Raw genomic sequence first — 24,550 nt, 5'->3', positions numbered from 1 at the left:
ATAAAGCTAAACTCGCATCTAATAATATCTATTATAGCAATTAAGTTACACAGAATTTAGAATGTTACAATAAGAGTGGTTCCAGTGAGTCACTAAGTTTGATGATTGAAGGATGCTTGGGTGATGTTAAACTAGAGTTTCAATATTGTCTTTCTTCCCTCCCATTAGAGCACAAAAGGATACTTGTAGATAAAGAAGGGCTTAGAGTTGGCCTCCATTTTATGATGATTTTTTTATAAGGTTGAATGTTTATTTTGATTTAGGGTTTGAGTTAGATATGATCTTTGTAAGTGTTGATGAAAAAAAAAGGATTAGATTTAAGTTTTTAGGGTTGATGAGCTTGTTTCATTAAATGAGATTGATGATTTTTTATAGATTTATTAGGATTATATCATGCCATTGTCTACTTAGCATTTGTAATAATGTAGGCTTTTTTTATGGGTTTACGTAGAAATATAACAAAATCCAACTTTCTTGAAACATTGTTTTATTTGAAAAAAGAAAAAAAGAAGAAGAAAGGGAATTAAATTATTTTTGTCTAGAAAATCATTCATAAATCAAAACTTTGTTGAAATAACCACTAAATCGAAACTTGAATATTTGGATAAAATCTTTTATAATTTGGACACTATTTATAACAAAAATAGGTTAATATTTAATGTATTGAGATGTATAAATTAATTTAGGAAGTATTAATAAATAAAAGATCTTACATCATTAAAAATAAAATTGGGTGAATTTAATTTTAAACTTTTTCATGATGTATGGTTTAATTCATTAATATTGCATTGAATTATACACTATCCAAAATATAATTGAATTTGGTTACAAAGTATGAATAAGAAAAGAGTGAACATTCCAATCCTTATTGGAACATGATTTAGCTGAAGCATCAATCAGAATCTACTGTTGAGTACAATCGATATGAACACATTTTTTTCATCTTACAAAAAGTAAAGAGTTTTCGACCCTACTTTTTATGCTTATTATTATATGCCTTAGTACCTTCAGTTAATAATTATGGGATTAAGGGGCTTTCTCTTTCGCCGCCTAGCTTTCCTCAAAATTCGTTCAGTCTCTTCCTTTGCTTCCTCTATCAAAATGTTCATTGCGTCATCTTAGAAAACAATACAAGTTCAGAAAGATGATGATAAAGAGAGATTAGAACCTTCGCAGCAGAGACCCATATTATCCAGTTTGCATCAGTTGAAGTGAGAACAATAAATAAATAAAGGGAAAAAAAATCTTTTGATAGGTATACTTTTTTCTCTGAAATTTCAGAATTTGTATCAAGAAAAAAGAAGAGCTTGGAACAACATAGCTAAAACAAATTAGCAATGCAGTTCATGTATGAACTTTATAAAAATGATAACTAATAAGCAGAAACTGAATCATGTAATCTCTCTTATTTAGTTAAGCACCTGTTTGCTTGTCATTAAGCATGCAGGAAAACCCTGCATCAATCTCTTCATCTGATTCAATTAAGATTCTGAATGTTTCCTGAAACATGGATTGCAATTTCAATCAAAGCATAAACAACTCAATGCAGCAAATAAGCTACAGCAAACTATCAAATGGGTAAAGGAATGTTAAGTCCATGTAACCCGTTATTCAAGCAAATCGGTTGCCTTAGAATATCCTGAAATAGGTCTTGAAGAATAGGAGCCAAGGGATAAAGTGGAGGAGAAAAATGAAAACAAAGAAGTAAGAACTACCTGTTCAACAGATGAAACTCCTTTTCTCTTGTCGTTCTCTTTGCAGGATGCCCTTTCATTGGTAGCACATTGTTTCATCTTCACAGATTTCCAACCTTCTTTTTCTACCTCTGGAGCTACAGTGTTTTGCTCATAAATTTTTAAAGGCACGGCTTGCCTACAAGCAAGAGAATATTTTAGAGTTTTGAAGAGGCTGGAGAAGTTTAAATTTTCTAAAGGATAAAAAGCTTTTTTCATAAGACTGCATCAATTTGAGCACCAAAATAGTCGAAAAAGAAAATAATGAAGAAGCAGTCAATGGTGTGAATATTACGTACTTCTTAACTGCCAATGGTTTGGTTCGTGGAGTTACAGAACAGCCGGTAGACTGAATGTTCACAAATAAGAAAGTTCTACTGAGAAATTTTTTTGTCATTGCATGGCTGCTCAAGAGATATAAGGGTTATTGAATGAAAAGGATAAGCACCTTAGGTAGAATGGCAGCAGCAACTGGAGCTTTTTGGCTGAGAGTCTTGCAATCAATTGCCTGAAAGTTTCAACACAATAAGATGGAACAGTTTACAAGCTAAGAAACATGATTGACAGAAAAAGTTTGAAATTAGGGAACAGAGAAGAGCTGTTTCACCCCATTCGAGACCATGGGACTGAATGTATGATTTTAAAGTCTAAATGTTCTATGCATACCTTTATTTCGTTGGTGAACGTGTTGCAAAGCTCATTTCGTACTTTGATTAAAGAAGCTTCGATCTGTTCTGGTAAAGCAGAAAGCACCAAGAAGATCTGTTGTAACTTATCTCGAAATTTATCATTGTTTAGTTGATCCGATACCGCTTTCATGCTGCCATCAAGGCTGGTTTTCATATCTTCTTGTCCCTTGATCTGTTTACCATTTCTCAGTTGTCTTATAAAAGTATATATTTACGGATGTTCATGACAGCAACGCTAGTCAATTTACAAAGTAAAAGAGGATATAGTGATGTGTTATTAGTTGTTACCATTAGCTGTAGAGAGGTATCTTCAGCTATCGACCTCTGCCGCATCCCTTCCACTGAAATAAAATTGTAAGAAACTTTGTTTTAACAATGAAAAAGCGGGTTTTTTTTTTAAATGTCAATTATAAGTGTTAAATAGTATTATCCCACATCTTTTAAGTATTGGGTTGTCTATGATCTTGCATTAAGATTGGGCACATGGTACTATGTTGTTTTTGCCTAACCCTAAGCAAGGTTGTCCTCATGTATATAATTGCATTTTGTGTGGTTTTATATTAAAGTAGGCTCTCCACCTAAAACCAGTTGATTTTAAGTCCAATTCTTGGACATTATGTATTAAAATTATGGAACCATGCCCTAGAATGACAGGTCTATAACATTCTTATGCAGACAAACAAGTTATTAACAGGTGTAGCCATTGCGCAACAAGTTATCATCTCTCCGGATTTTGTAACCTTGAGGAACTGAATGACTCACTTTCCAGCAAGACTTCTTTTGTTCCTTTGTTCACCTGCATTACATCACTTTGAACCGAATCCAAGATCATCCCAAATCTGTTCAATGAAGTTTCAATCACTGAAAGCCGGTGTTCAAGTTCTTCAGAAGTTTGACCTGTTCAAGTAAATAAAAGGTTCAGCATCCGTCTATAGCTGTAATATACCAAAAATGTAGTTCAAAAGCTTAATTAAGCTACTCAAAGGTAAGATCATAAAACTGGTCATGTTAAACGTAGTAAATAACTAAATAGTAATCTTACATCTATGCTCTGGAGCAGAAACAGAATTCCATTTGCGTATTAAGTTGGTGGAAGATCTAGAAATCGGCACTTGACAATCTTCTCTTGTGAAGTTGGTTGGAGCCAAGCAAGAAAACTTGCTGGCAGTATTCTCTCGTTCTTGGGAACCAAATCTCTGCAAAGATGAAGTACAGAAAGCAATTTTTCACATTAGAAAAAAGATACGGTGATTTATATACAAACTTGAATGCTGGAAAACAAAAAGAAAAAAGGAGATGAGAATAATTCAACCTGATCAGTTGTCACGATTTCATCGAGTGAGCTTTGTGAGATCTGAGAAAATAAGGCATGCTGAGATGAAATCCCCTGTGAGAATGATTGTTGTGATGGCTGTGATCTAAGCTGTGATGATTGAGGCACACTCGGTGGCAGGCTCGATCTCCTTTCAGATACATTAAACCAAACAATGCAAATCAAATTGAAAAATTCAATTCTTAGTTCTCAGTTGATGCTAATTTTGAAATTATCTAAACATGATTTTCTTTGCAAAATAAAATTTCCACAAGTAATTCTTATTTTCCAAAAGGAAAGTTTGAAAAATATGAAATCGGAGTCAAACGTGTCTTTGAAGGTTGAAGACTCGAAAGAGGATTGACCTCCTTCCAAAATCTAAGAAAATTAACAGAAACGAACAAGAGATTTATCACCTCTTCTCTTCCCTATAGTAAGAGAAAACCGTAAAAAAGCTCGATTAAGATAGATTATTATAATTTCCTAATAATATCAAACCTTCACGAAGTAAACAGTTTAATTAATTTATGTTTGTATGCATTTTCTTGGGAAACAAAGAGAATCATAAAGGTGAGGAGAAACCTTGTATGAGGAGGAAAAACGGAGATGGAGCCGAGATCGCAAGCTTTGTTGATCTTCAACTTCATTTATACCATAAAAAAAGAACAGTGAGATCGTTGGATTTCGAATTATCGATAAAAAGAGAAAGAGGAGCTAGTTACCAGTGAAAAGCATCCAAGGGATGAAACGATGTTGCTTAAATAGCTAGGAGGTGTGGACGATGGCGGGAAACTGAAAAGGGTGAAAAGTAACGAGACGGTATCTTGTTTGGTTGGGCCCGGATTCTGGAGCAATTTAACCGGATCCAAATTTTTATTCAAAAACCCAAATAGGCTTTTTTGCTCTTCCCTGATGCTGTTGATAGTTTTTAATAAAAAAAATTATTTTTCGTGCACTAGAATTAAGGGTAAAAGTAAATTTTTTTCTATTAAAAATTTCATTCATTTATATCATTAAAAACTAGCGTATTGATAGAATAATTAGATAATGATACGTGGCAACGTATATTTCATATTGACATATAATTACCAATTTTTAATAGTAGAAACGGATAATTTTTTTTAACAGAATGAGTAATTTACTCTTTAATCTAACGTACAAAAATTAATTTACTTATTTTTTTAGTAGAGGGGATAAATTGCAATCTGGTTCTTAGTACATGAACCTTCATAGTATGTTTATTGAATTAGGGGTGAGATGGATTCAATTTTGTAACAACCCGAAATAGCAATGTCGAAAATTACAGTTTGAGGTCTAGTTTTAGTGAATGAATACATAAATAATTAATAAAAATATTTACAGAGTTAATTTATTGATAAATTGAATTGAGGATAAATAATTTGGTTAATTTAAATATTTATAGATTTTAATTAGAAAATAGTTAAAGGGATTAAAATTGCTAATAGCCCAAAAACCTAAAATGGCAATAAAACATGTCGAATATATATGGTTAAGAAACGTGAGGGTGGGCTGTGATATTATTATTATTATTATTATTATTATTATTATTATTATTATTTAATATAAATTAGTTAAGCGGAAGGAGAAGCCTTCCACGCGCAAAAGAAAGAAAATAAAGAGAGAATAAATTGGGTTTTAGGGCTTTAGACTTTGACAACTAAATTGGTTAGTATAATTAGGTCTTTTTTCTTCTAATTTTTATATTTTTGTGGCCGTAGGAGCTTAATTTAGTTGGCTTGTGTTTCAATGTATAAAACTAATAATGTTTTAAAGAGTTGTCATTAATAAATTCTCTAGGGTTTTATGTTTAATCGGTAAGTTTTGAGTGTAAATATGAAAAAGGACTAAATTATTAAGTTAGATGTTAGCTTTTATATTTGAGAACTTAAATGGATAGTAGGTAGAGCGGTCGTGAAATTTTGTTAGAAATCGATAATAAAGGGTCTAAAATAGAAGGAAATGAAGTCGGATTATAAATCGGTGCTTAGAATTGAAAGTTATGCTTGTTTCAGTTGTAAGGACTAAATTAAATGAAATTTAAAGTTTGTTTGAGATAACAATTGATTGTGAATTGGGTTGACCATTGATGGTGTTATGTGTTTATGTTAATTCGTAGCTGCCGATGACCTGGATTCCTCAAGAGCAAAGGAAAAAGCTAAAGCCACTGATGAATAGCTCGAAATTTTCGATTTGTATTTCTATAACTTAGCTTATTATTATTTTTTTCTCATTTATTTACACTATGAGGTATATTGGCATAACAAAGGAAGTTATGCATGAGTATTTGATCAGAAATACGATATTGAGATTAATTATTGTGCCAGAAGGTTAATCTAAATGAAACTAGAAATAGGATAATTTAATGGAACTGCAAAATTGGCTTGAACATGAGACGAATCATGTCATATTTTGTATGAAATGGTGTTTGATTGAAGAATTGATGTTGTTGAGATCAATAGAATAGATGCTGAATTTAGAAAAAAATTAGATTACTGGTTGTCGTAGTAATTGTTGGGCAAAGTTGAGAATAAATGGCATCTTATAGAATCGAGTGAAAAGCGATTGTTTCAACTATAAGTCGATGAGCACTAGGCACATTTTTCTTCGAACATCCCGACCGTGGCTTTTCACAAGTATTACTTCGACTGAGTCGATAAGCATTGGGTGCGAATTGCTTACGTCGAACGTCCCGATACGGATTACTTCAACTATAGGTTGATGAGCGTTGGGCGCATTAACCATCAGACGTTTCGAAGAGTGCTGAGAATGATTATTGCTTCGGATGAATCTATGAGTGCTGAGCGTAATTTGTTTAGTTTAGGACATACTAATGAGGCACTGGGTGCCAAATTACTGTATTAGTGGGGTTCATGAATTAGTTCAAATATGAGTTATGTATTAGCAAATATAAATGTTGAATAGAAAGAATGGTTTGATTCAAATTGACAATGCAATGCGATATGACGAAATGAGACAAAATCGAATAAGGTTATATACATCGTTAGCATAAAATGTTAATAAGTTCGTTAAAATAGATTGGTTAATTGAAATATCACATTTTGTTTATTGGAATACATGTGTATATTAATGTATTGGATAAACTTTGATATATAGATTTGAATCGGTCTAAGAAGGAAACAAATCAATTGAGTCCAATCATCTAAATTTCATGATATATTGAGTGAGTTATTGCAATACCATTGGAATTATTACTCATTGAATGATCTTGTTTTCATATGCAAGCTACGTGTATTTTGAGATCTTGTACTCAAGAGTTGTCAGCATCCAACCAACAAATCCTGGACTCAACAAAGTTCGTATATTTTGTTTTGTTTCAAGTTGACATGTACTTGATTTTTAGTAAAGTCATTTGACTATAGTTATGTATGTGTGACATAAAAGATTTAATCTTTTAGTTGCAATAATTACAATGTTATTGGTCAATTAAAAGGTTTTAGTGTGATGTGCTTAATTTATGGTATGTTTCGGAATATCGAAGTGCTGAGAATTGATTTGGGAGATGATTTGAATATAGATATATTGTGAAATCTAAATTTTGCAGGGAATTTTACGTAAAATAAGCAGCATCTGAAATTTTTAGTAAAATAATTTTATCACTACGCTTCCATTTGGATAAAGTGAACAAGAAAAATAGGTTGCTTCAGTAACAAAATGTGACATTTTATATTTGCATCCTCCGGTCAAGTTATATATAAGTTGTCACAAATTTAGTAGTTTTTATTTTTATTTTCAAATTGTGCATTAAAATTTCGTATGATTATGGACTTTTGAATTTATTTTGACAAAATTAACTTTATTTTATGAATTTTGGATATTATTTGATAAAGTTTCAAAACTTTTTCCATAAATATTTTTAAAATTACTTTTCAAGTAAACAAAATAATTAATCTTGTATTATTTTCCAAGTAAATAAAATAATTAATCTTTTTGAAAAATAGTTTTATATAAACTTTTAGGTTATTTTTATTATTTTAAATATAAAATATTTTCATACCAAAAATATGAAATATTTATTTTTACACAATAAAAGTAAAATTAATTATAAATTAAATAAAAATAAAATTTAGTTCGGATAACATCAGTTTTTTTAATTTATGTTCCATAAATGGTCCGAACACCTCAATTTGAGTTGATTTCTTAAAATTTCTTGCTTAGCCCTAACTAGAATATTGTTATATATTATTATTAGTTAATTAGACACTTCGTCTAAATAAAATTAAATAAATTAAAAATCTTCTGTATTGTTTTAGTTCGATATATCAAATATTAATTTTTTTTATGTTGACTGAGTCTTAGTTCGATTGGCATCAGTACTGTTATCAATGCAGAAAGACATGAATTTAAACGTAATTAAACGCATTTATTTTCTTTTCTAAATATTAGAGACAGGTTGTAAAAATTTTAAGCATTATATAAAAAATATTAATTTTTTATTCTCTCTTAATGGAACATTCCTAATTGAAAATTTTGATTTTTTTTAACGACTTCTTTTATGATTTTTTTAACGACTTCTTTTAGCCTGATCAGAATTTGCATGATAGAGATGTTTCAAAAGAGTTTTAAGGAAACAAACAAACAAAAAAAAATGCTACTCATAAAATATTGAAAATTATTGAATTAGGTATAAAATAGTTAATTATTGAGTTGGTACAACAACTTATTTAAAAATTATTAAAATACACTTACTTTAAAAATAATTAATATTACTATAAGGATATTTTATTATTTCATACTTTTATATAATATTTCAAATAAAATAACTAAAAGAGTATTATTTAAGAATTAAATATAATACCAACAAATTCTAACAAAGATCTCTTATTCACTCCACCTATAAATTACCAATCTAATATTTTCAAAGAATTATAAAATAATACATAAGTATCAAAGTTTATTAAAATAAGAGTGATTTTGTTGTGACGTCAATATCCGTTTTACAATCAATATTTAGGATTTGTTACTACTCCAAATTTCAAACTTCTGTCATCTTTGAAAGTGCAAACTTTATCACTTATTTGTAAAATATTTTTTTTAATAATAATTTAGTCAAAATTAAAACGAAAATCCTTAAAAATATCACGGCATTTCCAGTACTTGCAACCCATAGTCATCATGGCTAAACAGCCATCTGAAATTTACATTTTGTTCTGAAATCCCTCGCTATTCAAAAGTCACGTTAGACTGTAGCTAGATTGAGAATCGAGGTAAGTTAAACCTTAAAATGAGAAGCATTATCTTCTGACCACTCAACCGAACAAGCATAGCTTTTGGTTTTAGGCTAATTTCAAACTCATTTGATCATAGATTTACAGAATCAATGGTAAAACCTCTTAGAGATTAGCTGAACTGGTTTAAAATTACTTAGGGTCAAGCTCTAAAGGTGTTGAAATAACTAGATAGCAAATATTACATGCTTCTTCTCTACAACCTAAAGGTTAAAAAGAGCATTTTTTTCAACTGTTTCTCTGCTAGAAACTAAAATTGGCTGACATTTGAGATACTTGTTTCTCATGGTTTATTACCGTTAATCTTTTTGTTGTAACGGCTGAAGTTGCAAGTGGGGGCAAGGCCGTTCTGGTTCTCCTTGTGTCCACAGAGTTTTGAGATCACCTCTCTTTTTTCCCAATGTAATAAAGGTCCCTGCAATCCGAAACAAGTTTTTCACGGTAAGAGAATTAGGCGGAAGATAACATTTCATCTGGGGGTTTAAGAGCATGATGCGATGTACATTACATTGACTACGCTGTTTGTACCTCATTGCTACTTACCAAGTGTGAAAGGAACGATGTAAAGCAAAGCTGGTTGGCCATGCCCGTCCATCAGGTTCAAGGCCACATAAGTGACCAAAAGACCTGCGGAATGAAATTTAAAGAATTAACAAGCTGATGCGCAAGATGGTAGGAAAAGAAAATAGCTGGCAAACTTATAGATGGTAGCTTTTAAGGTTAATTACTATTTCTTTGTACCTAAACCATAGGCAGTCATTGCCCATACGAAGTAGCCTGCTCGAAGATTCATATTTGCTAGCCAATCATATCTGCAAAGTCACCAGCACCAGCAGTCAATAAACACACAAAAGGTCGGGAATCAAATTCTTCATTTGGAACAAATCTAATTACTATAACATGTAATGAAGATATTGAATACTGCAAAAACAAACAAAAGCAAATTTTTTCGTATTTAAACTTTAAACCATGGTGCACATTGAATTCAAACAATGGCACATTTGTAAGCCTTACGAATCTTGGCCCATTAAAAATAATAGAATCAGCATGTTTCAGTCTTATAGTTAATAAGGTCTTAAACTATACAAAAGCGTGAAAATCAACAAAAGATCGAAATTTAATTCCTAGATGGTAGCCATGAGAGAGTTACATATGGCTCAAAATGTTTCAAATGTTCAAACCTTAGTGAAAAGGCCACAAGCAGTCCAGGTAAGATTATGTCTCCAAATCCAATAACACTGTAACCACCCCAAGGATCAAACATCCGCGGAATTTTTAGTAGCATTGGTATGCCATCCTCTCCACTCCGATCGCCACGAGCTACCTAATATAGAAATTAATAACAAAATAAGATCATTCCCTAAATAGTCCAGCATATCCACAGAAAGAACATCAACCACCATCAGAATTCGATGCTGAAGAGATAATGTTTATAACTACTTACCACTATCATCACACTCTCATGAAACAACCATTTGGAAGCGAAGACCCAGAAGATATCATACAAGAAAGCACAACCCAAAAGAACCGTTCCAACCTGATTCAATAAAAATTCAACACTAAAAAGCATAAAAAATTTAAGCCATCTTCAATTATTCTCATATGTATACACTATACAACTAGATACATGCATATTTTATCCTGTGAGTGAAAAGTACATGGAGAGGATACAACCCACATAACAGCAAAACATGCAAGAACCCTGAGTAACAAGTAGAAAAAGCAAAACAAATCAAGGTACTCGCCTTGAGATTTGGTACACGAACAATCTGAAGGACCGTGATTATAAGCGCAATACCCTGATTGAGAGGAAAAGAGGGAAGGTTTAAATATCAGCACTTCACCATGATAAAGAGTGCAAATCAAACTAACTTTCCAAACATATTGGTTCTCAATGAGAAGGAATGCACCACAAGTGAATGCAATGCGGAAGGAAATATACATGTGAAGATAAGAAGCTAGACATATTGTCTTACAAGAATATCTTGACCTATCCAGGCAAAGGAGATACGTCGATACACTGCCCAAACAACAGCGAATGCAATGCAGAAGGGACAAACAGCCAGTGTCAGATGGGAAACAGCTCCAAAGAAAGGCACTTTAATAAAAGATTCTGCAAAGCGTTGAAACCACCTGAAACTATATAAAACTTTAGTGTCAGTATCATATGAACTGTAAGTTGTTATTAAAACTTGAAAGAAAATACACATATTCTAGGAATAGAGTTGCTTTTAAAACATTGAATAGAGATTTAGTTGCTGGCTTCCCTTTTCCACATATTTCTGAGAGAGACTTCGGTCTTAATGATGTTCAATTACAGTAAAGAAGAATAATTAAGAAGATGGACATGTAAACACAGAAAAAACAATCAAGAGGGAATATGCATACCTTGATAACAAAGCCACCAAGCACATTTGCAGACCCTGCAAGCACAAAGGGATGCCATGGATTAACATTCATCTCAAAAGAGTTTTCCCCTACCCCTACCCCCAACCCTTTCTATCAGGCCTTAGCACAAGAGAAGGTAAGAGTAATGCAACTTGGAATTCAGATGTGGCTTCTGATTAAGTAATTTTTACATCCAGGCATATTTATTGAGCAAATCTTTTCAATTGAGGTTCAAAGAGAATTGCAGATAGTCATGGTTCGCACACTAAGTTATAGATGAACGACTACCATTTTTAAAAAGTTACATTGACCAAGATGAAACTTTTCTTGTTGGTAACATATCTTTTGGATTAGTTATTGAAAAGATTTTGGTAACTTTGTACCAGCTAGCATAGATTGACCGACGTGACTTTTCAGTGCAATACGCTTCGCTTAGAACTTTTGGTAAGATTTTCCAAAGCAGCACAGGTCTCACAGGAATAAGAGAATTATATAGAAAAGGAAGACTAGCATTGTTAATAAAATCTTAAAACTGACCGTAAAAGATATTGGGAACCATAGGAGGTCATATGAAGTAGCTCAGTGAAAACTTGCAAACTACCAGTAAAAAGATGGAGGAAATAAGCAACACTGCACTAAGCATACAAATATATGGGTAAAGGCACACACCTCTACTCCACCGATGCAAAACAGAACCACCAGGACCTCAACAAACCAGAACGACATAAGCTTGTAAAGCATGACCAAGAAACATGAAGCAAACACAACAAAGAGAACTGCTGACATTGTATTTATGTCAACAAAACCACTTGAACCTGCACTTCCCACTTGTAGAAATTCTTCTGATGCATCCTGCGCATACAACATCAATCAGCACATTATCGGGGTGAATGATTGAATAATATTGGATATAGCAAAAAGTACATAAAAGATTTTCTTCTAAAAGGGTATAAAGAAACCTTTAGTAGCTTGTCTTGCTCAATAGCAACTTCTCTAGCAGTCCATGCAGACCAATAAGAAGCAAGCAAAATGGTACCAACAGCCATTAGCCACAGAAAAACTTCAGCAATATCAACTGCCGGACGCTTTGGGGAGTAAAGCGCAACAGAAACTACATAAAGATGAAAACTGCAAACAATTTAAATCCTAATATATCACCAAGCAAGGAAAAGGAGCTGAAGAAAATATTGCTCCAGAACAACAAAAAGGAAATTAATGCAGCAAAAAAGAAAGGCATACCCCTGGTGTTATTATTTATATAATTTTCCAAATTGGAACCAGCGTCCTGAGGAAGCATGACAGCAGGTATTTTTATATTTACATCAGCATCTGATTCACAAACCATCTTGAAGAGTTCTGTAGAAAAAGATTAACTAGCTCAGTATTCAGAAAGCAAAAATAACTTTTGGACTGTTCATAACCGCTCATGATTGTAAATTTGTAATTAGCTATTATAATAAATTCTATATTTTCAATGTAACATTTTCTATCCCTTTATGGCTCAATTATTGAAAAGGGTACTATCAAAACAGCTACATAGAGTATTTGGACAGAGAATGAATGATATCTACAAACATATCACCCTAAAAAAAGATCTTATGAGTAATTTTCCGATCACAGTTGCAGTAGAGTTAACATTTTTCACATGACAAGATATCATAAACCAAAATATATGCCCACAAAATTTCTCCAAATTTCCAACTTGAAGCAATAGTTTTATCATGTGTTCTGCACAGAAGCTCTTCTTTTTCTTTGGATAACAAACAAAAACTTACTATAAAATGAAGATCTATCCATCAAGGCAACGCTTCTACAACAGGCAGATACCACATGAATATGGATTGCGTAAGGAGCTAATCTTCACTACACGACTCCAGCAAGATGTTCAAACTCTTGCGTTATCCAAATAAGTGATGAAAGGACATAAAATACCTGTTTGGTTGTTTACTATGAGGATCGCAGAAGCACCAGCTTCTTCAGCAACATTTGCCTTCACAGTGAAACTACAGTTACCCCGATGCACTAGAATGACCTCCCCTGTAAGCTGCCGACACACAAGATATTCAACGTTTTGAGAGAGTAAAGGAACAAGTGAAAGAGCAACTGATCAGATGAAAGCACAAGCAAATGTTAGAAAGAATATATCAAGGAGTCAAATTGGATGAAGACTGTAAAAAGATGAAAAATTCAAAAACCTGATTCCTAGGTTTGCTGCAGCAATCAGGAGGATCTGCAAGTGCAAGCCTGGTATGATTTGCATGCTTTTCCTTCGATTCCAAAGTAGGTCCAAAACGAGCACCAACACCAACATACTCAGTGTTTTCTAAACCATCAATCCAGATGGGGACTTTTACCTATAAAAGAAATTCGATCAAATAAAATATAAAAAGTCCATATTCATAATTTTGAAAACAATAAACCGGAGAAAAGAGATATGAATAAACAAGCAGCATTTCTAACTTCAAAGGACAGCAAAGAAGTAAGAAAATCAACTATTGCATATATAACTTAGAAGCAAAAGAAGAAAGCAACGAAGGTGCAAGAGTATTTTCAACAAATTCAAGCTGAATTCGAGTTGCAAATATTTTGGAGATTGAAGACATTCCAATAAAATGTTATCATCCAAGTAAAATATAATTCTGATATACTTTAAAATTTGAGGAGATATCAAAGTTCCCTTCGGCTGATAGGAAATGCTCTAAAGTGTTTCATCATGCCAATATAGCAGGAATAAAATACTACTCTATGTTGCTTGGACTCTTCATTTTTCCTGAAGTATCCTTGACCGACACCTATGTCAGACACATTGGACATGAGTACGGGGATATGACCCTTCAAGGATCCTCCAAATACATGAAAAGCTTTAAAAATTTGAACATATCTGTATTTAACATTCACACCAAAGTCGGATTAACAGAAGTCCTAGTTAAGTCGAAGTCATTATCCCTTTCACAAAAAAAAAAAAAAATGGGTCAAAATCATTATTTAGCCTAGTTTAACCAAAGCTTTTTTCCTTTTGATGCATAAAAACAAAACAAAAAATTGATTTAGTTCATAAAAACAAGTAAAGTGGATTAAGTTCACCTCCCAACCTCAACAACGAAATTAAGAGAAAGGAAAAACAGAAAAAGCCTACATCACAATAATTTAGTTCATAGAAAAATTGACCACTTCAGTTTCCCTTTATCCACACCAAAATTAAAGTCAGTCCCGAGAAAACATTAACTTTTTTCCATCACGACCAAACCACAAAATAAGCCCAAAATTTAAAAAAGAAAAAAAAAAGGATATTCCCACCATTTTCTCAGTAATCAACCAGGAAGAGCAAAAAGACAAAAGTCATAATTTGAAGTAAATAAAAACATTCAAACTACTTATCGAATTTAATAGAACATGTAAACCGAAAATCAAGGACAAGAACAAAAAGCTAGATTCTTTCATCATCCCTCCAATTTCTCAGCAACCAATCAAACATGGACCCAAAAAAAAAGTTCAGAACTTTTAAAGGAATACCAGAACAAAGTTATTAGCACACCCAGGTCTCTTTGGAGCAACGTTGTCCTGATGAACTATGTCCCCAGCTGAAACGAACCCAGCACTCAAAATTACTATTAAAATTACGATAAACACAATATTAATTTCCATATTTGGAAAGAATCACCATAAAAAAAGAAAAGGAGAGAAATAAATTGGTTTTAGGGGTTTTTTCCTTCCTCCTTTTTGTTCAGAGAATTTTAAAAAAGAACTATCAGAAAGTACAGAAGATGGAAGCATGAAGGAAATGAAGATGAAAAATATCGCTTTTGTTTTGTTTTGTTTCTTTTTTTACTCACTTGGTTGAGTTGTCGTTATGAGGTTCGGACATGAAATAAACAGTGAGGAAATGCCTTTTACTCTTGTCCTGTGTTGTTCACGCTCTGGTCGAAGTGTGCATTTCACGCAATTTCATTTTTGGGTGCACTGATCCTTGCTCAAGGGAAGAAATAAGTTTTAGGCTTTTAACTTTATGTTGAAGATTGTTTATGATAATAATAATAATAAAAGAGTTCATTTTTAGTATTAATTTTTAGTAAAATCCAAACTGTTTTATTACTGTTCGTATCTGTGAATTTTAATAGAATATGAATGGGTTCCTTTATGTATTGAAATTATGAATAATTCGGATTAAAATTCAATTGAAAAATTACCGACTAATTTTTTTTAAAAAATCATATATTAAAATAATTATATAGATAATTTAATTTATTTAAAATAAAATAAAATAACCACCATATCATGATTTTGAACTTGAGTAAACAAGATTTTTAAGATCTTTAACTTTCCAACACATTCAAAATTTGATTAATAAAATTATTTAATTATTTAATTAATAATTATAATTTTAAAAATCATGATTTAAATATTTTTATTTCTTTCGGGATGTACCATAAGACCAGTTCATATTGATATTAAATATTAATCATAAATGAATATAATGTTTTTAATAAAAGAAAAGAGAAATGGGAAGCCACAAACAAAAGGGAATGATTCTGTTTTTTTACTACTTAGCGACAAGTGTAGTTGAAAAACGGAAAACGCGTGGGTCAATATATCATAATAGAGAGCTACTGAAGCTCAAAGGTTACCGGCTACTGTCTAAAATGGTTAAAAGTTTCCGTATGGACCGTACAGATTTCCTGGTATATTTACAACTACAACTGAAACAGGTAATGTCCACCACACTGATTTCTTGGTTAACTATTGGTCGAATTCCATTCCCAACCATTCGAAGTGAAACACGTGTTGGTAGAGATGGACCTGAGCTCAGGGGAATATCATATGGGTTTCTCTAGACAGAAGGCACTGAAGCTGCCAAGGAAGTGGGGCCCACATGGTCGGCTACTCACAGACGCACTATCTTTAATGGACGAATCACACGTGTGGACCCCCTCTCAGGATGGGAGAAGGATAACTTCAGCTGAACCTTTTTCTTTTCTTGTCAATACATACACCATACCATATAGATAGGATATAATTCGGATTATAATAATGTCATGTACTATATGACCCGATAATTTTGAACATATACCATCACAGCACAACACAACAAAGAAAAACTAACATCAGTGTATCAAAATCTATATAATACCAATTATTAATGTCTCAAAACTATAATAAAATATATAATACCTTAAGTAATATTATAACACGAGAATATACACAAAGATGATATGAATAAAATACAGTAAAAAGAAGTTGCACTCAGAATCAAAATTGCAGCCTGACTAAGCACAACAAAGAAAAATAAACTTTAAAAAGGAAATTAAAAACTCACAAAGGATCCACAAGGCCCTTCTAGAAGCCATCTTTCATCCACCTGCAAAGCATCTCATCAAAAATTTTCAGGCATACCTTCATTGTGAATCACCTCTGCTCCGGATCTGAGTCTTGCCATACAAAATTATTTTAGTGTTGCTTCTTTTACTATTTTGATCAAACAAATGAAGAAAACCAAGTTCGGTTTTAACTTTCAAATGATAAACCATCACGAGAATGAACATGTTGCATTAAAGTAAATGAAAGTCCAAGATAATCTGATTAAAAGCTAGTTTGACAATGCTTTTGAAAGTGCTGTGGGAAAGTGTTTTTAAAAAGTTTAATTTAAAATTTGAGTGTTTAGTATTGCTGTCAAAAAGTGCTTTTGAGAAATAAAATGTACATTTTAGACATGTTATTATCAAATAACAAATATGCATTTAAATAAAATTTAAATTAGTTAATATTATTGTATTTTAGTAAGAATATAAAAAATTATTATAACTTCTTGTTAATATTTTAATATATGAAATATAAATTTTAAATATTTTTAAGTAATACATATTAATTACTTATAAAATTTAATTAGAATATATAAACTACATTTTAAATATTTAAATATAACCATTAAATATTTGTAATTAGTATTTTAAAAATATTTTTTATTTTTAATTAATAATTTTAACATATTTGTAATTAAACACCAAGAAGAAAAAAAATACTATGTTATTGGAGGGGTGAAAAAGTAATTACGCACTAAAAGTGCTTTTGGGAGAGGAAAATACTATGTTATTAAAAGTGCTTTTGAAAAACACTTCTTAAAAGTCAAAAATTCCAGTCAAAAACAGCTTGTTCTTCACAGCTTTTATTCCAAAAGTGTTTTTAGAGCCAGAAGTGCTTTTTTTAAGCACAGAAGAATAGGCCCTAAAACTTTCACAAGCAACCACACTAGACTATGTTGCTCCAACGTTTCATTTTGCTAAAAGTATCCCTGTCTGACATATTTGATAATGGGGGCGGGAATATGTGCCCTTCAAATACATGGAAAAGCTTCAAAACTTTTTAACATACTTGTGTCAAACAAATATCCGTATCTGACACCTAAATCCAAGTAACATAGACACTAAAACTTACGAAAGAAAAGAGAGAGCAGCATACCTGCATATCTCCTTATGAACCCTTGCCATTAAGTGACAAATGCACTGGTTTCTTTTCTTGGCCTAAAGAGAGAATTTCTTGCATTCTTTCCGGCCAATCTGAATTCAATCTACGGGCAAAATCTTCCACCTCCCTACACAACATAAAAAGGACTGGTAGGGCTAATCTATAAATTTCCTCCAAAATCGTGTATGTAATAATTATTAAGATATTAACTTTGTTGCTTCATCAGGTACAATATTCATCTTTGTCTGCTTACCAATTGAAGAATATGCAAACACTAAGCCTCATGGCAAAATCCAGGGAAATGTGACCACTTTGTCTTTCAATGCTCCAGAGAGTGGAGAAGAAGAAGCAAGGAAGAAGATTTACAAGGAAAAATCACCTTACCTATCAATTTTTTCCTTCAATGTCGGATCAATCTCATCATCAATATCACCATCGTCAAACTCGTTCTTATTGGGAAAAATATCATCTTCGACATCCTGTAAGTTTGTGGTAGCACCAACACTGGGCAGAATCTGACGAACTTCAGCACTACGGCATACAGAGTTAAGACCATTTGACTCCTGAACATGAGAACTTCAGAAACCTGACAGTATTGAAAGAAAGAAAAAGGATGAATGGAGAGGTCCAGACCTTATTATGGTTTTTAGTGGCCTCATGAGCAGACGTGCTCTTCTGCAAATCTTTTCTTCTTCGGTTCTTCTTTTTACTCTTTGAAGTTTTAATCCCTTTAGAATCTGCAAAATAAAATTCCCTTACCTCCTATAAGGCCTTCAGAAAGAACTAAAAAAAGAAGACTGGGAGGTTTCTGGTATACATAAAAGCAGCACAACTTTAAAAGATTACAATTGTGGTGTATAAAACTTATGTAGAATTAGAATTTTAAACAATTTATCCATTACGAGATATCCATAAAAGAGCCTGAAATCTCAACAATTTTTAACTGTAGTTTGTTGGAAAATTATTCTAGATTAAGTTCCTAGACCATGATGACTGAAGGAAACATCAATTATTTTTTAATCCTATGCTATAAAAAGTTCGAAACAGGTCATCTTGTAACATCTTCCAAGAAAGGTCCTATCCTTTTGATGTCTTCATAATTTACCATCAAACAGGATTATGATAAAGGAACACAAAACAATTTGCTTTTCTTCAATTTTGGCCACTATCATTCACTCCTCAGTTCCTCACACTAACAAATGACTGCAGAGAAATAGAAGACATTTTGACATCGGGATTGACACATGAGACGCAACCACAGGAGCAAAAGTGCTAAACTATTCTTTATAGGAGGAGGTATTTAATCAGTAAAACCATCTCTTCTGCTAATTTAAGCAGGTCAACCAACCAAAATAGTCATGAAACACAGAAAGCTATACAGAACTACAATCATTTGGACGGAAAAATAAATATATGCTGACAATCTATGTTAGAGAAAAACTTAAGTATACCTCCATCATCTCCATTAATAAATGACAAGAGGTCATCAACTGAACGATCATCAACAAGCTCTTCGTCAACCTCAACATTCTGAAACATAGAAATCCCGACTTATTTGCATGCATTTTTTAAGTAAGGAGTTGAAAAATGACGCCTTGAAAAATTAATTGACAAAGCAATGTCAACCATATAAACATGCTACTAAGAAGTAAGAAGTAAAGCAGAACAGTTAATAAATAACCAGCATGAAAGCAGCAGAAAACAAGAGCCCAGTCACCTTTAGTTTCTCCCTCTCTTTTAGTTCCTTTCTCTTTTTTGCATACAATCTATTTAACAGTCGAATGCGTGGGTCATCGGTGGCATTTTTCAGAGGCTCCAGCTTTTCTTCCTAAACCAACAAAGTAAGTACTAAAATAAGAAAAGAGATTAAGAGAACAGATAAAAAATAAAGCAGGTTCCACTAGCACCAGACACCTCAGTAAGATCATCAGGCAAATGAAATATCTCACGTATCTCCTCAGGAGCTTTCCCTTCAATAATTCGTGCAAGGGCACGACTAGTAAGATCAACTAGAGGCTTTAACTGAAGGCTGTCAGCGGCAGATGTCAACTCACAGAGCCTCTTTGTGTCCATTCGGATAAACTTCTCATCAAAAGATTTGCGCTCCTTCAAACAGGAACAAGAACATGCAAAGGAAGGAAACAAGGAAGATCAGAGTCAGTTTGTTATATGGAATTGAATATCCTAGAAACATGTTTTCCTTCTTCCTTTTGCAAAAAGAAGTGGCTAAGGAAACAAGTATACAAAGAAAGCCATTCTATACCTAAAGAATGGAATTTTTTGGCTCCATTTATGCCACTCCAGAAAGATTAAACATCTACTAAAGAAAGCAAGAGGAGAGCATCAGACATAAGAGGCAAATGCTAATTGAGAATTACGTTGAACCTACCTTGTTCGAGCGGCCAGGCACCTGATGAAACCGACAATAATCGAGGATTAGACTTAACATGGCAGGATTGACTTGCTGGGGAAGAGATATAGCATAATTCTTGGAGGATCCCATGCCTTTTTGTATAACTTCATGACATATCATGGGACAGAACATTGCAATCTCCTGTTCAACTTGTTGGATTGAGCCATCAACAGTTTGAAGCCAAATATAAGACTTCATTATCTGAGACAAATCCGACAATCCTTCAGAATCAAAACTTAAGGATATACTCAAAAACAAACCAAGGATACTAAAGTATAATTGTCAGGATCGCAAACTGTTACAAGAAATTCTATGCCATCTAACAACTAAACAGTTAACTCAATCCTTCCTCTACCCAGTCTGAGTTTGAAATTACCCATATCCCATCATTCAAACACTCAAACAGCATATTTTTTGGGTACTCATTGAACCCTACCAAGCAAACTATGTAAGGCACAAATTTCACCAGACAGAAACATAGTTTTCATTCACAACATGGTGTCCATCTAACCAAACTCAAGGAAGTTGTAGACAAAATTGTTAAAAATACAAAAAAATAAAAATCAATCTAGCCCATCTCAAGGAAGGCTATACACATGATGCTAAAAATAAAAACAACCAATAATTGTGCACAGCACAGTAATTAGGTCCATGTTACACCAGAGCTAAATATTTTGCTAAATACCCAGGATACGTATTTGCTAGAGAAGTACATGTAATAATGAACAATATGTCATTTATGCCTACAAAAGGAATCCTAAAGAATACAAAAGAATCTGCTCTAATACAAATAATAAATATCAAACTTGCCTATCTTAAGGAAGTTATACACATAATGGTTAAAAAAACAAACAAACAATAATTGTTCACAGCACGGTAATTAGGCCCATGTTACACCAGAGCTAAATATTTTGATAAATACCCAGGATATTGTATTTGCTAGAGAAGTACATGTAATAATGAACAACATGTCATTTATACCTACAAAAGGAACCCTAAAGAATACAAAAGAACCTGCACTATTGTAGGATATATAGTAAATGGTTCATAACCTAAAATGTAAAATAAGAGAATAGAAAGTAGGATGTACCTTACCTCTGTTCATTATGATCAAAGGGAAAACAACACAATAAACTTACCTCAGGCTTTATGACAGCCATATCAATCTCTGACATTTGAAAGGATATTTGAAACACAGAAAAAGGTATCTATGTACAGCTTATTGTAGTAGTATACTCTGGCACTCACAAGCTTGAATACAGTAAATCAGACAACAGCTATGCACTTCTTAAGTGACATAGACTCTCAAACCTGTAATAAGTTTCCCAAGTACTATTAATCAGTGGCAAATTTCTCACTTGCATCAACATTGATTCAGAAGTAGATCTCAATAGGTACGTAAACCAGCAATTTGATGCTGTTCAAGCAGGAAAATGAAGAAGAAAGAATGATATGCAGCAGAGTTACAGACAGATCTTTCAGTTTTTGTTAAATAACTGCACAGTTAAACAATTGTATTAAATTAAAGTCAAGCTTCCGCATTTAAGTAGTAATTAATAAACAGGTCACAAAATAAGCTGATTCTGTCAAACACATTTTTAATTAATTCTGCGTGTGTTTGAGCCTTATAGTATGGTTTCAACAAATGAGGCATAACAAGCCGTTAGAAATACAAAACTCTGAATTAATACATGTTCTTGCTAAAGCTAACACTGAAATGTTTGCTCTATCCCACTACAAGACAAAACTTGAGTATCTAAGGGCTCATGAATCATGGCACAACCATTAAGCATACAGATAGTTTCAACAGCAGCAAGCCAAGCAGGATCCGTGGTAGCATTATTCCCTCATGGGAAGTCAACACAAAAGTTCCTGTTCTCAATTGAGCTTGACACCTCTGGTTAAACAGTTCCCTGGAAAAACTATTTCTAGTATTACAACTATTCCACCTCTATTACCGTTTATAAACATAAAATTCATCAATTTAACTTTTAAAATCAGATGTTCAACTTATGGCAACTTAAATCATTACCGCGAAGAAAAGCTATGTGCCTTTCCAGTTGTTAGAACTACCGAAATATCACATGGCCGCCAAAATTTTCATTTGCCAAGTTTCTCGAAAATAGAACAAGATAAAGGAACTGTCTTTCTTCCGTTCTAACAGTTCTTTTACCCAAAAACAACTTCAACAGCTTGCAGACTAAACGCTAACCTAATATCGTGCATGCATCAATTATTCTAAAATCTAAATACAACGAAGAATACCTAATTCATGATTAATTTTGTTTCATTTTCCTATACTTTTTTTCCTGTTTTGCCAGTCATATTCGTTTTCTCAGCAAACAAACATCTTCTAATAAATAAAAACACATAGAGCAACAAATCAATATAAATAAATCTAAAAATCAAACAAAAACGAATTAATCACAGTTCATACCTAGCTCACAGAGCCTGAAAGCTAATTCACCGGATACGTATAAATTAAACAAATTTTAATAAAAAATAATAAAGTGAAAGACATTTCTGCCGCAAATCAATCCGTTAAAGAAACGAAACAATGAAGGAATGATTCAAAAAAGTAAGTCTATACAGGTAAGTGTAAAAACAATTTTCTAGTTCATTTCAATGCTTAATATATAGTAATTCATTATATTCCTTTTGCAAATTATAAGCAATGTATTGATTGTACCTTCGAGAAAAAAGCAGTGGAGATTTCAGTGCTTTCGAACTACAGAGATATGGCGGTGGTCGGCGAACTCAGAAAGGATAACTGCCAGAGAGGGAGGCGAGAAAGGAAAATGGTGTGTTTTTTTTTTATTTTGGGGTGTACTTTTTAAAATTTTAGTTAATTAATGGATCGGATTGGGCTCAATTAAAAATTTAGACTCGTTTATTAAGTTTGAGTCTAACTTAACTTAAAAAATGAGTTTAAAGTTTTACTCAAACTTGATTTGAATAAAAATGTTAAAATTTGAGTTTAATCCGATCCGCCTATATTAATTTTTATATTATTTTATATAATTTTAAAATATATATAATACATTAAAAATATTAAAACATCAAAATAAATATTTCTTAATAAATTAAAAAATTTAAAAATATGTATACTTAAATAATAAAAGATGCAACTTAACAAGCAAATTCCTCTAAAATAATAACAAAATTAACAAATGTCTTTAAAATAATAACAAAATTAACAATAAAATAAGTTTTATACAATATCTAAATAATAACAAAATAGTAGCAATATAATAGTAAAATGGTAGCAAAATAGAGAGAAAACAATAAGAAAATAAAATTAAAAAAACAAAAAAAATAGATTTTTTTGGCCTTAAATGAATTCGAGTCGGATCGGGCTCGAGCCAAAAATGCCTTATCCGAGGCCTGGTCCATTTTTTAAACAGGCCTTTTTTTTGTTCAAGCCCATTTTTTAGGGCCTATATTTTTGCCCAAACCCTCCCACATTTTGAGTGGGTCTTTGGGTCGGGCTAGGTGGCCCGACCCATCAATAAGTCTAATTACATCTATAGCCCTTAGTTTTGTAATAGGTCAAATTTTTCTATTAATCCTTACACAATATATTCTAATTTGGTGATGCACATTTCTTATTTTAAAATTTTTATCTTAAAGTAGTTGTTAAATTCTGTTATTTGCAAAATATTATGTAACAAATACATCATCACTTGTTTAATGTTATGTCAAATTACTATTTTCACAAAAAAAAATGTTATAGTTAATTGATTTAACAACTACCGTTTGAATCAAAACTGAAATATCAAATTTTGAAAATGACGAAAAATGATCAAATTGAAAAATAAAAACTAAATCCACAGCTTGTGCATAGTATGTGGCTAATAACAAGATTTTACTTTGACCTAAAAGGCATTTGCACATGGCCCTCCGTCTCACATCACTTGGTTAGCTTCCCTCATGAGGATCACACGGATAGTCCCTCATCTTACATCACTCTTTTGGTCACATGGTGACTAGCCAACCAAACATCTTGTCCTCTAAGCCACCAAATTTTAGCGAGAACACACCCATCTCCTAAAGGAAACTATCAAAAGACTACTAAGTGTAACAACCTTGTACCATGTCAAAGTCGCACTGCACCTAACAATAATCCACATACAACGACCTTGCCACTTGATCGACCACATGATCACCATGTCCCAGATTTGCCGATGATGTGGCATTACTAGGCACAAAACCTCCCTCTGTAACACCTCTTAACCCCAAACCGTTACCGGAACGAGGTTATGAGACATTACCGGACATATCAGACAACT

At 32.5% G+C, this 24,550-nt stretch overlaps 3 protein-coding genes across 7 annotated transcripts; all 3 read right to left on the bottom strand.

Moving 5' to 3' along the window:
- Positions 1–854: 854 nt before the first annotated feature.
- LOC108475839 (putative recombination initiation defects 3) lies at positions 855–4,466 on the bottom strand. Its single transcript, XM_017777811.2, has 11 exons — positions 4,317–4,466; positions 3,735–3,885; positions 3,465–3,618; positions 3,185–3,319; positions 2,711–2,763; positions 2,400–2,594; positions 2,182–2,241; positions 2,033–2,082; positions 1,716–1,872; positions 1,421–1,500; positions 855–1,107 (listed from the first exon to the last, which is right to left on the bottom strand). Exons 1-11 carry the CDS (start codon positions 4,379–4,381, stop codon positions 1,008–1,010), a joined length of 1,200 nt encoding a protein of 399 aa, XP_017633300.1. The 5' UTR covers positions 4,382–4,466; the 3' UTR covers positions 855–1,007.
- Positions 4,467–8,828: 4,362 nt separating this feature from the next.
- On the bottom strand, positions 8,829–15,381 carry LOC108476373 (signal peptide peptidase-like 4). 2 transcript variants are annotated; one of them, XM_017778573.2, is made up of 14 exons: positions 14,903–15,380; positions 13,585–13,743; positions 13,322–13,433; positions 12,629–12,745; positions 12,349–12,500; positions 12,059–12,241; positions 11,390–11,424; positions 10,978–11,140; positions 10,747–10,800; positions 10,446–10,538; positions 10,183–10,325; positions 9,743–9,813; positions 9,545–9,628; positions 8,829–9,416 (listed from the first exon to the last, which is right to left on the bottom strand). In XM_017778573.2, exons 1-14 carry the CDS (start codon positions 15,032–15,034, stop codon positions 9,301–9,303), a joined length of 1,614 nt encoding a protein of 537 aa, XP_017634062.1. In that variant the 5' UTR covers positions 15,035–15,380; the 3' UTR covers positions 8,829–9,300. The 2 variants fall into 2 exon arrangements, with proteins under 2 accessions (XP_017634062.1, XP_052887487.1); XM_053031527.1 differs by having other exon boundaries at positions 9,278–9,416; positions 9,530–9,628; positions 14,903–15,381.
- Positions 15,382–15,905: 524 nt separating this feature from the next.
- Positions 15,906–23,105, bottom strand: LOC108465805 (SKP1-like protein 21). Of its 4 annotated transcripts, none has more exons than XM_053031530.1 (10): positions 22,951–23,105; positions 21,401–21,572; positions 20,238–20,462; positions 19,763–19,954; positions 19,566–19,676; positions 19,300–19,378; positions 18,482–18,585; positions 18,233–18,411; positions 17,843–17,975; positions 15,906–16,745 (listed from the first exon to the last, which is right to left on the bottom strand). In XM_053031530.1, exons 2-9 carry the CDS (start codon positions 21,434–21,436, stop codon positions 17,855–17,857), a joined length of 1,047 nt encoding a protein of 348 aa, XP_052887490.1. In that variant the 5' UTR covers positions 21,437–21,572; positions 22,951–23,105; the 3' UTR covers positions 15,906–16,745; positions 17,843–17,854. The 4 variants fall into 4 exon arrangements, with proteins under 4 accessions (XP_052887490.1, XP_052887489.1, XP_052887488.1 ...); XM_053031529.1 differs by having other exon boundaries at positions 15,906–16,815; positions 22,951–23,103; XM_053031528.1 differs by having other exon boundaries at positions 15,906–16,809; positions 22,951–23,102.
- Positions 23,106–24,550: the final 1,445 nt, after the last annotated feature.

Source organism: Gossypium arboreum, chromosome 8 (assembly GCF_025698485.1).
Source record: "Gossypium arboreum isolate Shixiya-1 chromosome 8, ASM2569848v2, whole genome shotgun sequence".
Classification (NCBI taxonomy): Eukaryota; Viridiplantae; Streptophyta; class Magnoliopsida; order Malvales; family Malvaceae; genus Gossypium; species Gossypium arboreum.
This window is presented reverse-complemented; position numbering and strand designations above follow the sequence as displayed.